Below are 13,840 nucleotides of genomic sequence, written 5' to 3' on the forward strand. Positions count from 1 at the left end.
AAGGGTAGAACTAGGGGTGTTAAGGGTAGAACTAGGGTGTTAAGGGTAGAACTAGGAGTGTTAAGGGTAGAACTAGGGGTGTTAAGGGTAGAACTAGGAGTGTTAAGGGTAGAACTAGGGGTGTTAAGGGTAGAACTAGGGATGTTAAGGGTAGAACTAGGGGTGTTAAGGGTAGAACTAGGGGTGTTAAGGGTAGAACTAGGGGTGTTAAGGGTAGAACTAGGGTGTTAAGGGTAGAACTAGGGGTGTTAAGGGTAGAACTAGGGGTGTTAAGGGTAGAACTAGGGGTGTTAAGGGTAGAACTAGGGTGTTAAGGGTAGAACTAGGGGTGGTAAGGGTAGAACTAGGGGTGTTAAGGGTAGAACTAGGGGTTAAAGTCAGAAATCCCGTGGGTGATGAGATAAAGTGTGTGTACTCACTCTTGGCCCTCTCGCTCTTGCGTGAGGGTCTCCATCGGATGCATGAGCGATGTTCGTCCAGGTAGAACAGTCTCACCAGCCCCTTGGAACCAGCCTTCAACTTCGCCATCTGGGTCCCCGACTGCATCACACACATACATCTCTCCACTGCAGGGAGACAGGGAGACACACAGGTCAATACTGTACTATCACAACAACAACAAAACACGACAACAAAACACGACAACAACAAAACACTAGAAAATACTGATTAACAAGCTAATTAGGGCCAGAAACAGGATGGGAACAGAGATAGGAGTGACAAAACACAATCAGGTCAGAGACATAGAGGGAGAGAGAGAAAAAGAGAGAAAAAGAGAGAGAGAGGGAGAGAAAGACAGAGAAAGAGAGAGAAAAAAAGAGAGAGAAAAAGAGAGAGAAAAGAGAGAGAGAGAAAGACAGAGAAAGAGAGAGAGAGAGAGAGAGAGAGAGAGAGAGAGAGAAAGAAAGAGAGAGAAAAGGAGAGAGAAATAAAAAGAGAGAGAAAAAGAGAGCGAGAGAAAGAGAGAGAGGGATTCCCAAACCATCCATAACAAAGCCATCACCTACAGAGAGATGAACCTGGAGAAGAGTCCCCTAAGCAAGCTGGTCCTGGGGCTCTGTTCACAAACACAAACAGAACCCACAGAGCCCAGGACAGCAGCACAATTAGACCCAACTAAATAGTGAGAAAACAAAATATTTTACTTCACACATTAGTAAGAAATTACCAAAAAACAGAGCAAACTAGAATGCCATGTGGCCCTAAACAGAGAGTAAACATTGGCAGAATACTTGACCACTGTGACTGACTCAATGTTAAGGAAAGCTTTGACTATGTACAGACTCAGTGAGCATTGCATTGCTATTGAGAAAGGCCGCCGTAGGCAGACATGGCTCTCAAGAAAAGACAGGCTATGTGCTCACTGCCCACAAAATGAGGTGGAAACTGAGCTGCACTTCCTAACCTCCTGCCCAATGTATGACCATATTAGAGACACATATTTCCCTCAGATTACACAGATCCACAAAGAATTCGAAAACAAATCAAATTTTAATAAACTCCCATATCTACTGGGTGAAATACCACAGTGTGCCATCAGAGCAGCAAGATTTGCGACCTGTTGCCACGAGAAAAGGGCAACCAGTGAAGAACAAATAACATTGTAAATACAACCTATATTTATGTTTATTTATTTTCCCTTTTGTACTTTTAACTATTTGCACATCGTCACAACACTGTAAATAGATATAATATGACATTTGAAATGTCTTTATTCCTTTGGAACTTCTGTGAGTGTCATGTTTACTGTTCGTTTGTTACTGTTATATTTCACTTACTTTGATAATGTTAACATACGTTTCCCATGTCAATGAAGCCATTTGAATTGAAATAGAGATGCAACATCATCTGATGCAACATCACTGTCTTCTTCAGTAATGCACACAAATTGTTGATGAGCAGTTTCAGCCCACACACACACACACACACACACACACACACACACACACACACACACACACACACACACACACACACACACATAGAGTTACACTCAGTCTTAACTCAGCGTGATCTGATATGAATAGAGGGCATAAGATTCAGCTCCATGTCAACTAGGAGTATCTACACTAAGGACCATGTCAACTAGGAGTATCTACAAGAACCATGTCAACTAGGATCTAAACAAGAACCATGTCAACTAGGAGTATCTAAACTAAGAACCATGTCAACTAGGAGTATCTAAACTAAGAACCATGTCAACTAAGAACCATGTCAACTAGGAGTATCTAAACTAAGAACCATGTCAACTAGGAGTATCTACACTAAGAACCATGTCAACTAGGAGTATCTAAACTAAGAACCATGTCAACTAGGAGTATCTACCATGTGTCAACTAGGAGTATCTACACTAAGGACCATGTCAACTAGGAGTATCTACACTAAGAACCATGTCAACTAGGAGTATCTACACTAAGGACCATGTCAACTAGGAGTATCTACACTAAGGACCATGTCAACTAGGAGTATCTACACTAAGAACCATGTCAACTAGGAGTATCTAAACTAAGAACCATGTCAACTAGGAGTATCTACACTAAGGACCATGTCAACTAGGAGTATCTACACTAAGAACCATGTCAACTAGGAGTATCTACACTAAGGACCATGTCAACTAGGAGTATCTAAACTAAGGACCATGTCAACTAGGAAGAAACTAGGAGTATCATGTCAACCATGTCAACTAGGAGTATCTAAACTAAGAACCATGTCAACTAGGAGTATCTACACTAAGGACCATGTCAACTAGGAGTATCTAAACTAAGGACCATGTCAACTAGGTCAACTAGTATCTAACTAAGAACCATGTCAACTAGGAGTATCTACACTAAGAGTCAACTAGGAGTATCATGTCAACTAGGAGTATCTAAACTAAGGACCATGTCAAGTAGGAGTATCTAAACTAAGGACCATGTCAACTAGGAGTATCTAACCTAAGAACCATGTCAACTAGGAGTATCTACACTAAGAACCATGTCAACTAGGAGTATCTAAACTAAGGACCATGTCAACTAGGAGTATCTACACTAAGAACCATGTCAACTAGGAGTATCTAAACTAAGAACCATGTCAACTAGGAGTATCTAAACTAAGAACCATGTCAACTAGGAGTATCTAAACTAAGAACCATGTCAACTAGGAGTATCTAAACTAAGAACCATGTCAACTAGGAGTATCTACACTAAGAACCATGTCAACTAGGAGTATCTAAACTAAGAACCATGTCAACTAGGAGTATCTACTAAGAACCATAAGAACCTAAGAACCATGTCAACTAGGAGTATCTAAACTAAGAACCATGTCAACTAGGAGTATCTACACTAAGAACCATGTCAACTAGGAGTATCTAAACTCTAAACTAAGGACCATGTCAACTAGGAGTATCTAAACTAAGAACCATGTCAACTAGAATCTAAACTAAGAACCATGTCAACTAGGAGTATCTAAACTAAGAACCATGTCAACTAGGAGTATCTAAACTAAGAACCATGTCAACTAGGAGTATCTAAACTAAGAACCATGTCAACTAGGAGTATCTAAACTAAGGACCATGTCAACTAGGAGTATCTAAACTAAGGACCATGTCAACTAGGAGTATCTAAACTAAGACCATGTCAACTAGGAGTATCTAAACTAAGACCATGTCAACTAGGAGTATCTAAACTAAGGACCATGTCAACTAGGAGTATCTAAACTAAGGACCATGTCAACTAGGAGTATCTAAACTAAGAACCATGTCAACTAGGAGTATCTAAACTAAGGACCATGTCAACTAGGAGTATCCATGTCAACTAGGAGTATCTAAACTAAGGACCATGTCAACTAGGAGTATCTAAACTAAGGAACCATGTCAACTAGGAGTATCTAAACAAGAACCATGTCAACTAGGAGTATCTAAACTAAGGACCATGTCAACTAGGAGTATCTACACTAAGAACCATGTCAACTAGGAGTATCTAAACTACTAAGGACCATGTGTCAACTAGGAGTATCTAAACTAACTAAGGACCATGTCAACTAGAGTATCTAAACATGTCAACTAGGAGTATCTAAACTAAGGACCATGAACCATGTCAACTAGGAGTATCTAAACTAAGAACCATGTCAACTAGGAGTATCTAAACTAAGAACAACATATCTAAACTAAGGACCATGTCAACTAGTGTCAACTAGGAGTATCTAAACTAAGAACCATGACAACTAGGAGTATCTAAACTAATAACCATGACAACTAGGAGTATCTAAACTAAGAACCATGTCAACTAGGAGTATCTAAACTAAGGACCATGACAACTAGGAGTATCTAAACTAAGGACCATGTCAACTAGGAGTATCTAAAAGGACCATGTCAACTAGGAACTAAACATGTCAACTAGGAGTATCTAAACTAAGGACCATGTCAACTAGGAGTATCTAAACTAAGAGTATCTAAACTAAGAACCATGTCAACTAGGAGTATCTAAACTAAGAACCATGTCAACTAGGAGTATCTAAACTAAGAACCATGAACCATGACAACTAGGATTATCTAAACTAAGGACCATGTCAACTAGGAGTATCTAAACTAAGGACCATGTCAACTAGGAGTATCTAAACTAAGGACCATGTCAACTAGGAGTATCTAAACTAAGGACCATGTCAACTAGGAGTATCTAAACTAAGGACCATGTCAACTAGGAGTATCTAAACTAAGGACCTATGTCGTGCTCTGAGAGGATTCTTATACACAAGGTAAAAAACGCTCCGATAGAGAAACACACACACACACACAAACACAGTCTTGTACAGCTTGTCACACCCTGATCTGGTTCTCTTGTCCTTGTGATTGTCTCCACCTCCTCCAGGTATCTCTTATTGTCCCCAGTGTATTTATCCTTGTGTTTCCTGTCTCTCTGTGCCAGTGTATTTATCCTTGTGTTTCCTGTCTCTCTGTGCCAGTGTATTTATCCTTGTGTTTCCTGTCTCTCTGTGTACCAGTGTATTTATCCTTGTGTTTCCTGTCTCTGTGTACCAGTGTATTTATCCTTGTGTTTCCTGTCTCTCTGTGCCAGTGTATTTATCCTTGTGTTTCCTGTCTCTCTGTGCCAGTTCAACCAGAGGTTTTCCTTGCTCCTATCTTTCCCAGTCTTTGTTTCTAGTCCTCCTAGTTTCAACCCCTGCCTGTCCTGACCCTGAACCCGCCTGCCTGACCACTCCGCCTGTTCTGACTACCAGCCTGCCTATCCCCTTGTACTGTTTTGGACTTGGATCTTGTTTCTGCCCCCTCGAGACTGCCTATCGTCTGGTACTGGTCTGGTACTGTTTGTATTTATTTCACCTTTATTTAACCAGGTAGGCTAGTTGAGAACAAGTTCTCATTTACAACTACGACCTGACCAAGATAAAGCAAAGCAGTTCGACACATACAACAACACAGAGTTACACATGGAATAAACAAACATAGAGTCAATAATACAGTAGAAAAAGTCTATATACAGTGTGTGCAAATGAGGTATGATAAGGGAGGTAAGGCAATAAATAGGCCATGGTGGCAAAGTAATTACAATATAGCAATTAAACACTGGAATGGTAGGTAGAGATACTGGGGTGCAAAGGAGCAAGCTAAATAAATAAATATAGTATGGGGTAGAGGTCGGCCGATTAATCGGAACGGCCGATTAATTGGGCCGATTTCAAGTTTTCATAACAATCGGAAATCGGTCATTTTGTATGCTGATTTTGCCAATAAAAAAAATGGCAAATTTTTTAAATCTTTATTTAACTCGGCAAGTCAGTTAAGAACACATTCTCATTTTCAAATGACAACCTAGAAACGGTGGGTTTACTGCCTTGTTCAGGGGCAGAACTACAGATTTTTACCTTGTCAGCTCGGAGGATTCAATCTTGCAACCTTAGGGGTTAACTAGTCCAACACTAACCACCTGCCTCATGAGGAGCCCGCCTAATACGCAAATGCAGTAAGAAGCCAAGGTAAGTTGCTAGCTAGCATTAAGCGTAATCAATCATAATCACTAGTTATAACTACACATGATTGATGATATTACTAGATTTATCTAGCGTGTCCTGCGTTGCATATAATCGATGCGGTGCGCATTCACGAAAAAGGACTGTCGTTGCTCCAATGTGTACCTAACCATAAACACCAATGCCTTTCTTAAAATCAATACACAGAAGTATATATTTTTAAACCTGCATATTTAGCTAAAAGAAATCCAGGTTAGCAGGCAATATTAACCAGGTGAAATTGTGTCACTTCTCTTGCATTCATTGCACGCAGAGTCAGGGTTTATGCAACAGTTTGGGCCGCCTGGCTCATTGCGAACTAATTTACCAGAATTTTACGTAATTATGACATAACATTGAAGGTTGTGCAATGTAACAGGTTGCCACCCGTTAGATAAAATACGGAACGGTTCCGTATTTCACTGAAAGAATAAATCTCTTGTTTTCGAGATGATAGTTTCCGGATTCAACCATATTAATGACCTTAGGCTCGCATTTCTGTGTGTTATTATGTTATAATTAAGTCTATGATTTGATAGAGCAGTCTGACTGAGCGGTGGTAGGTACCAGCAGGCTCATAATAATCATTCAAACAGCACTTTCATGCGTTTTGCCAGCAGCTCTGTGTTGTGCATCAAGCATTTCGCTGTTTATGACTTCAAGCCTATCAACTCCCGAGATGAGGCTGGTGTAACGATGTGATGTGAAATGGCTAGCTAGTTAGCGGGGTGCGTGCTAATAGCGTTTCAAATGTCACGCACTTTGAGACTTGGAGTAGTTGTTCCCCTTGCTCTACATGGGTAACGCTGCTTCGAGGGTGGCTGTTGTCGTTGTGTTCCTGGTTCGAGCCCAGGCATCGGCGAGGAGAGGGACAGAAGCTATACTGTTACACTGGCAATACTATAGTGCCTATAAGAACATCCAATAGTCAAAGGTATATGAAATACAAATGGTATAGAGAGAAATAGTCCTAAAATTCCTATAATAACTACAACCTAAAACTGGGAATATTGAAGGCTCATGTTAAAAGGGACCAGCAGCTTTCATATTTTCTCATGTTCTGAGCAAGGAACTGAAACGTTAGCTTTCTTACATAGCACATAATACACTTTCACTTTCTTCTCCAACACTTCGTTTCTACATTATTTAAACCAAATTGAACATGCTTCATTATTTATTTGAGGCTAAATTGATCTTACTGATGTATTATATTAAGTAAAAATAAGTGTTCATGTAACGGTTTTCTGAAGGCGAAGGAGAGTCGGACCAAAATGCAGCGTGTAGATTGCGATCCATGTTTAATAAAAAAAACGTAAACACGAATCAATACGAAATACTACAAAAACAAGAACGTAATGAACGTAACGAAAACCGAAACAGCCTATACTTATGTAAACTAACACAGCGACAGGAACAAGGACACTAAGGACAATCACCCACGAAACACACAAAGAATATGGCTACCTAAATATGGTTCCCAATCAGAGACAACGATAATCACCTGACTCTGATTGAGAACCGCCTCAGGCAGCCATAGACTATGCTATACACCCCACACAACCCCAAGACGAAACACACCACAAATAAACCCATGTCACACCCTGGCCTGACCCAATAAATGAAGATAAACATAATAAATATAGACCAGGGCGTGACAGTTCATTCAGTATTGTTGTAATTGTCATTATTACAAATAAAAAATAAAAAAATTGTCCGATTAATCGGTATCTGCTTTTTGGTCCTCCAATTATCAGATTCGGGATCGGCGTTGAAAAATCATAATCGGTCAGTTCTCCACCTCCTCCCGCTGCCACCTGCCTCCTCCATTTTGGGGATGCTGTAATCAATAGGTTGTCCTCTCGGATTGAGCAGACCGTCCCGTACAATTCAGATAACTCCACAAAGGACATAATGCTACCATTCCAATTTACAATTCCACATGTGTAATGTCATAGTTTTGATGTCTTCACTATGTTTCTACAATGTAGAAAATAGTAAAAATAAAGAAAAATCCTTGAATGAGTAGATGTGTCCAAACTTTTGACTTGTACTGTACAGCCGTGGCCAAAAGTTTTGAGAATGACGCAAATATTCATTTTCACAAAATCTGCTGCCTCAGTTTGTATGATGGCAATATGCATATACTCCAGAATGTTATGAAGAGGGATCAGATGAATTGCAATTAATTGCAAAGTCCCTCTTTGCCATGCAAATGAACTGAATCCCCCAAAAAACATTTCCACTGCATTTCAGCCCTGCCACAAAAGGACCAGCTGACATCGTGTCAGTAATTCTCTCGTTAACACAGGTGTGAGTGTTGACGAGGACAAGACTGGAGATCACTCTGTCATGCTGATTGAGTTTGAATAACAGACTGGAAGCTTCCAAAGGAGGGTGGTGCTTGGAATCATTGTTCTTCCACAGTCAACCATGGTTACCTGCAAGGAAACACGTGTCATCATCATTGCTTTGCACAAAAAGGGCTTCACAGGCAAGGAGATTGCTGCCAGTAAGATTGCACCTAAATCAACCATTTATCGGATCATCAAGAACTTCAAGGAGAGAGGTCCGATTGTTGTGAAGGAGGCTTCAGGGCACCCAAGAAATTCAAGCAAGTGTCAGGACCGTCTCCTAAAGTTGATTCAGCTGCGGGATCGGGGCACCACCAGTACAGAGCTTGCTCAGGAATGGCAGCAGGCAGGTGTGAGTGCAATTGCATGCACAGTGAGGCAAAGACTTTTGGAGGATGGCCTTGTGTCAAGAAGGGCAGCAAAGAAGCCACTTCTCTCCAGGAAAAACATCAGGGACAGACTGATATTCTGCAAAAGGTACAGGGATTGGACTGCTGAGGACTGGGGTAAAGTCATTTTCTCTGATGAATCCCCTTTCCGATTATTTGGGGCATCTGGAAAAAAGCTTGTAAATAAGAGTCAACACTGCAAAAATGGACTCTGCATCAACTTCATGTAGTCAATAAAAGCCTTTGAAACTTATGAAATGTTTGTAATTATACTTCAGTATTTCATAGTAACTTCTGCATAAAATATCTAAAGACACAAAGCAGCAAACTTTGTGGAAATTAATATTTGTGTCATTCTCAAAACTTTTGGCCACGACAGTATATACAGTGGCTTGTGAAATATTCACCCCCTTGGCATGTTTGGGGAGTCTCCCACATGCCTTTTGGTGAACAACAAACACGTTTGCTTATTTCTTTCTGGCCACTCTTCCTTAAAGCCTCTGTGGAGTGTACGGCTTAAAGTGGTCCTATGGACAGATACTCCAATCTCCGCTGTGGAGCTTTGTAGCTCCTTCAGGGTTATCTTTGGTCTCTTTGTTGCCTCTGATAAATGCCCTCCTTGCCTGGTCCGTGGGTTCTGGTGAGTCTCTCTTCGCAGGTTTGTTGTGGTGCCATATTCTTTCCAGCAGGCTCTCATGTCCTGACATTACCTTCTCCCAGGTCCATGATGTCCTCCACTCTCACTGCTTGGTCCACTTGTGTTGGGTTGTTCTGTCACGATCGTCGTCAAGGAAATTACCGGACCAAGGAAATGATGTCATTTAGCCAATCAATCAGAAGCTTCTAAAGCCGTGACATCATTTTCTGGAATTTTCCAAGCTGTATAAATGCACAGTCAACTTAGTGTATGTAAACTTCTGACCCACTGGAATTGTGATACAGTGAATTATAAGTGAAATAATCTGTCTGTAAACAATTGTTGGACAAATGACTTGTGTCATACACAAAGTAGATGTCCTCACTGACTTGACAAAACTATAGTTTGTTAACAAGAAATTTGTGGAGTTGTTGAAAAACCTGTTTTTTTGACTCCAACCTGGGTGTATGTAAACTTCTGACTTCAACTGCACTGTTAAGATTTTCTACCGCCAAGTTTACACCTTCACTATTTTAGTGGAACGTTTTACCCAGGATGTTGACTAAAAAGGGATTTAATTTGTTGTTGCCTAATTGTTTTGGGGTAGATTTCCACACTACTTTCCTTCCATCTATAGCATTTCCTAATATTACTCAGTTCCTTTGGCTTTGATGCCTCATGATTGAGTATTGCTCTGTTCACGTAGACTGTGATTTTGCTGTGGTCTGATAGGGGTATCAGTAGACTGACTGTTAACGCTCTGAGAGACTCTGGGTTGAGGTCAGTGATAATGTAGTCTATAGTACTACTGCCAAGAGATGAGCTAAAGGTGTACCTACCATAGGAGTCCCCTCGAAGTCTACCCCTGACTATGTACATACCCAGCATGAGCTGGAGCTGCAGGAGTTGTGAACCGTTTTTGTTGGTTATGTTATCAGAGTTGTGCCTATGGGGGCATACGGGGGGGAATGCTGACACCCCGGACAGGTGTTTGTGAATACTGACAGTGAATACTGACAACACCACTTGAGTGAACAAAACATAGTGCGTGTGTATACGTGTGTGTGTGTGTGTGTGTGTGTGTGTGTGTGTGCGTGCGTGCGTGCGTGCGTGCGTGCGTGCGTGTGTGTGTGTGTGTGTGTGTGTGCGTGCGTGCGTGTGTGTGTGTGTGTGTGCATGCGTGTGTATACACGTGTGTGTGAGTGTGTGTGTGTGTGTGTGCGCGTGCGTGTGTGTGTGTGTGTATACAAGTGTGTGTGTGTGTGTGTGTGTGTGTGTGTGTGTGTGTGTGTGTGTGTGTGTGTGTGTGTGTGCGTGCGTGCGTGCGTGCGTGCGTGCGTGCGTGCGTGCCTGTCTGTCTGTGTGTGTGTGTGTGTGTGTGTGTGTGTGTGTGTGTGTGTGTGTGTGTGTGTGTGTTTTTTGCGTGCGTGTGTGTGTGTATACAAGTGTGTGTGTGTATACAAGTGTGTGTGTGTGTGTGTGTGTGTGTGTGTGTGTGTGTGTGTGTGTGTGTGTGTGTGTGTGTGTGTGTGTGTGTGTGTGTGTGTGTGTGTGTGTGTGTGTGTGTGTGTGTGTGTAGGCCATGATCATCTCTGTGGGGGTAGAGCAGAGAGTTCAGATCAAAGCTGTGTTGTATCACTGAGGCCCAGGCCAATCAAACACGGTATAATTGGGTTAATGACAAAGGAGGATCTGTGATAGCCCAATGATCGTCTCCCTCAGTACTGACCGAACACTACAGGACAGGACAGGACTGGACAAGACAGGTGAGGACTGGACAGGGCAGGACAGGGCAGGACAGAACAGGACAGGACAGAACCAGTAAGGACAGGACAGGATAGGACAGGACTGGACAAGACAGGTGAGGACTGGACAGGGCAGGACAGGACAGGACAGAACAGGTAAGGACAGAATAGGACTGGACTGGACTGGACAGGACAGGACAGGACTGGACTGGACAGGGCAGGACAGGATAGAACAGGACAGAACCGGTAAGGACAGGATAGGACAGGACTGGACTGGACAGGGCAGAACAGGACAGAACAGGTAAGGACAGGATAGGACAGGACAGGATAGGACAGGACAGGATAGGACAGGATTGGACAGGACAGGGCAGGACAGAACAGGTAAGGACAGGATAGGACTGGACATGGCAGGACAGGGCAGGACAGGACAGGACTGGATCATTATTGTCGTCATGTCGTTTTGTTCCCCCCATCCAGACTCCAGGCACTGTTCTTGTTTTTGTTACATGTCCGTTTTCCATTAAATGTTCACTCCCTGTTCTTGCTTCTCGTCTCCAGCGTATGTCCTCACTGAATGCTAACACCACTATTTGAAGCATCAGGGAGTTCCTGTTGTTTTGTTTTTGGTGGTGACGTCAGGTCAGGGTGCCGCCGCCAATGGAACCGGGGGTGCCTCAGCTGGCTCATCGGGCTTCCACGCCTCAGCTGGCTCATCGGGCTTCCACACCTCAGCTGGCTCATCGGGCTTCCACACCTCAGCTGGCTCATCGGGCTTCCACACCTCAGCTGGCTCATCGGGCTTCCACACCTCAGCTGGCTCATCGGGCTTCCACACCTCAGCTGGCTCATCGGGCTTCCACACCTCAGCTGGCTCATCGGGATTCCACACCTCAGCTGGCTCATCGGGATTCCACACCTCAGCTGGCTCGTCGGGCTTCCACACCTCAGCTGGCTCGTCGGGCTTCCACGCCTCAGCTGGCTCATCGGGCTTCCACACCTCAGCTGGCTCGTCGGGCTTCCACACCTTAGCTGGCTCATCGGGCTTCCACACCTTAGCTGGCTCATCGGGCTTCCACACCTCAGCTGGCTCATCGGGATTCCACACCTCAGCTGGCTCATCGGGATTCCACACCTCAGCTGGCTCATCGGGATTCCACACCTCAGCTGGCTCATCGGGCTTCCACACCTCAGCTGGCTCGTCGGGCTTCCACACCTCAGCTGGCTCGTCGGGCTTCCACACCTTAGCTGGCTCATCGGGCTTCCACACCTCAGCTGGCTCATCGGGCTTCCACACCTTAGCTGGCTCATTGGGCTTCCACACCTCAGCTGGCTCATCGGGATTCCACACCTTAGCTGGCTCATCGGGCTTCCACACCTCAGCTGGCTCATCGGGCTTCCACACCTCAGCTGGCTCATCGGGATTCCACACCTTAGCTGGCTCATCGGGCTTCCACACCTCAGCTGGCTCATCGGGATTCCACACCTTAGCTGGCTCATCGGGCTTCCACACCTCAGCTGGCTCATCGGGATTCCACACCTTAGCTGGCTCATCGGGATTCCACACCTTAGCTGGCTCATCGGGCTTCCACACCTCAGCTGGCTCATCGGGCTTCCACACCTCAGCTGGCTCATCGGGATTCCACACCTTAGCTGGCTCATCGGGCTTCCACACCTCAGCTGGCTCATCGGGATTCCACACCTTAGCTGGCTCATCGGGCTTCCACACCTCAGCTGGCTCATCGGGATTCCACACCTTAGCTGGCTCGAGAGGTTATCTTGCCTCATTCGATTCACCTGGACTCCTTTACTTTGTTGATTGCCCCTCTACATCGGTCTGTTCCTCAGTTGGTTCCCACCGTTTCATCATTATTGTCGTCATGTCGTTTTGTTCCCCCCCATCCAGACTCCAGACGCTGTTCTTGTTTTTGTTACATGTCCGTTTTCCATTAAATGTTCACTCCCTGTACTTGCTTCTCGTCTCCAGCGTCGGTCCTTACAATCTTAGTTATATCATCATCATTATCCTCAAAGTTAGGATCAATTGCTTTACGATTCAGAAATTAAATCTTTAATTGACAAAATGAGGATGATGATGACCGTCTAGAACATTTTTTAAATGTGTTTATTTATCCATGCAAGTCAATTAAGAACACATTGCTATTGACAATGACGGCCTGAACTCAACCGTGAGATTCCTCTTCTCGACACACGTCAATTATTCATAACATCATCCAGAAACATCTGCTCCATACTTAATCCAGTATTAATGATACAACTAGCTGCTACTGGCCTCATCACTTCTACTGCAGAATGACAACACAAATGAAAACAGAAAACTGTCTGAAAACAGGCTAGGAAACAGGAAACAGGAAACAGGCTAGGAAACAGGAAACAGGCTAGGAAACAGGCTAGGAAACAGGAAACAGGCTAGGAAACAGGAAACAGGCTAGGCTAGGAAACAGGAAACAGGCTAGGAAACAGGAAACAGGCTAGGAAACAGGAAACAGGCTAGGAAACAGGAAACAGGCTAGGAAACAGGAAACAGGCTAGGAAACAGGAAACAGGCTAGGAAACAGGAAACAGGCTAGGAAACAGGAAACAGGCTAGCTAGTTAAAAACTGAAGAGATGACTAGGCTGTTGGTGGATATCAACGTGTTGGAGGGGTTTGTGGCCCAGTGTGGAGCTAAAACAGATTAGAGGGATGTGATATGATT

The 13,840-nt window shown here is 43.7% G+C and overlaps 1 protein-coding gene across 1 annotated transcript in view; it reads right to left on the minus strand.

Moving 5' to 3' along the window:
- Positions 1-13,840, minus strand: part of LOC135546686 (1-phosphatidylinositol 4,5-bisphosphate phosphodiesterase eta-1-like) — a 121,634-nt gene that overhangs the window by 90,645 nt on the left and 17,149 nt on the right. Inside the window, 1 exon segment of the mRNA XM_064975298.1 lies at positions 420-566. Coding sequence (XP_064831370.1) covers positions 420-566 — 147 coding nt within the window.

Source organism: Oncorhynchus masou, chromosome 9, assembly GCF_036934945.1.
Source record: "Oncorhynchus masou masou isolate Uvic2021 chromosome 9, UVic_Omas_1.1, whole genome shotgun sequence".
NCBI lineage: Eukaryota > Metazoa > Chordata > Actinopteri > Salmoniformes > Salmonidae > Oncorhynchus > Oncorhynchus masou.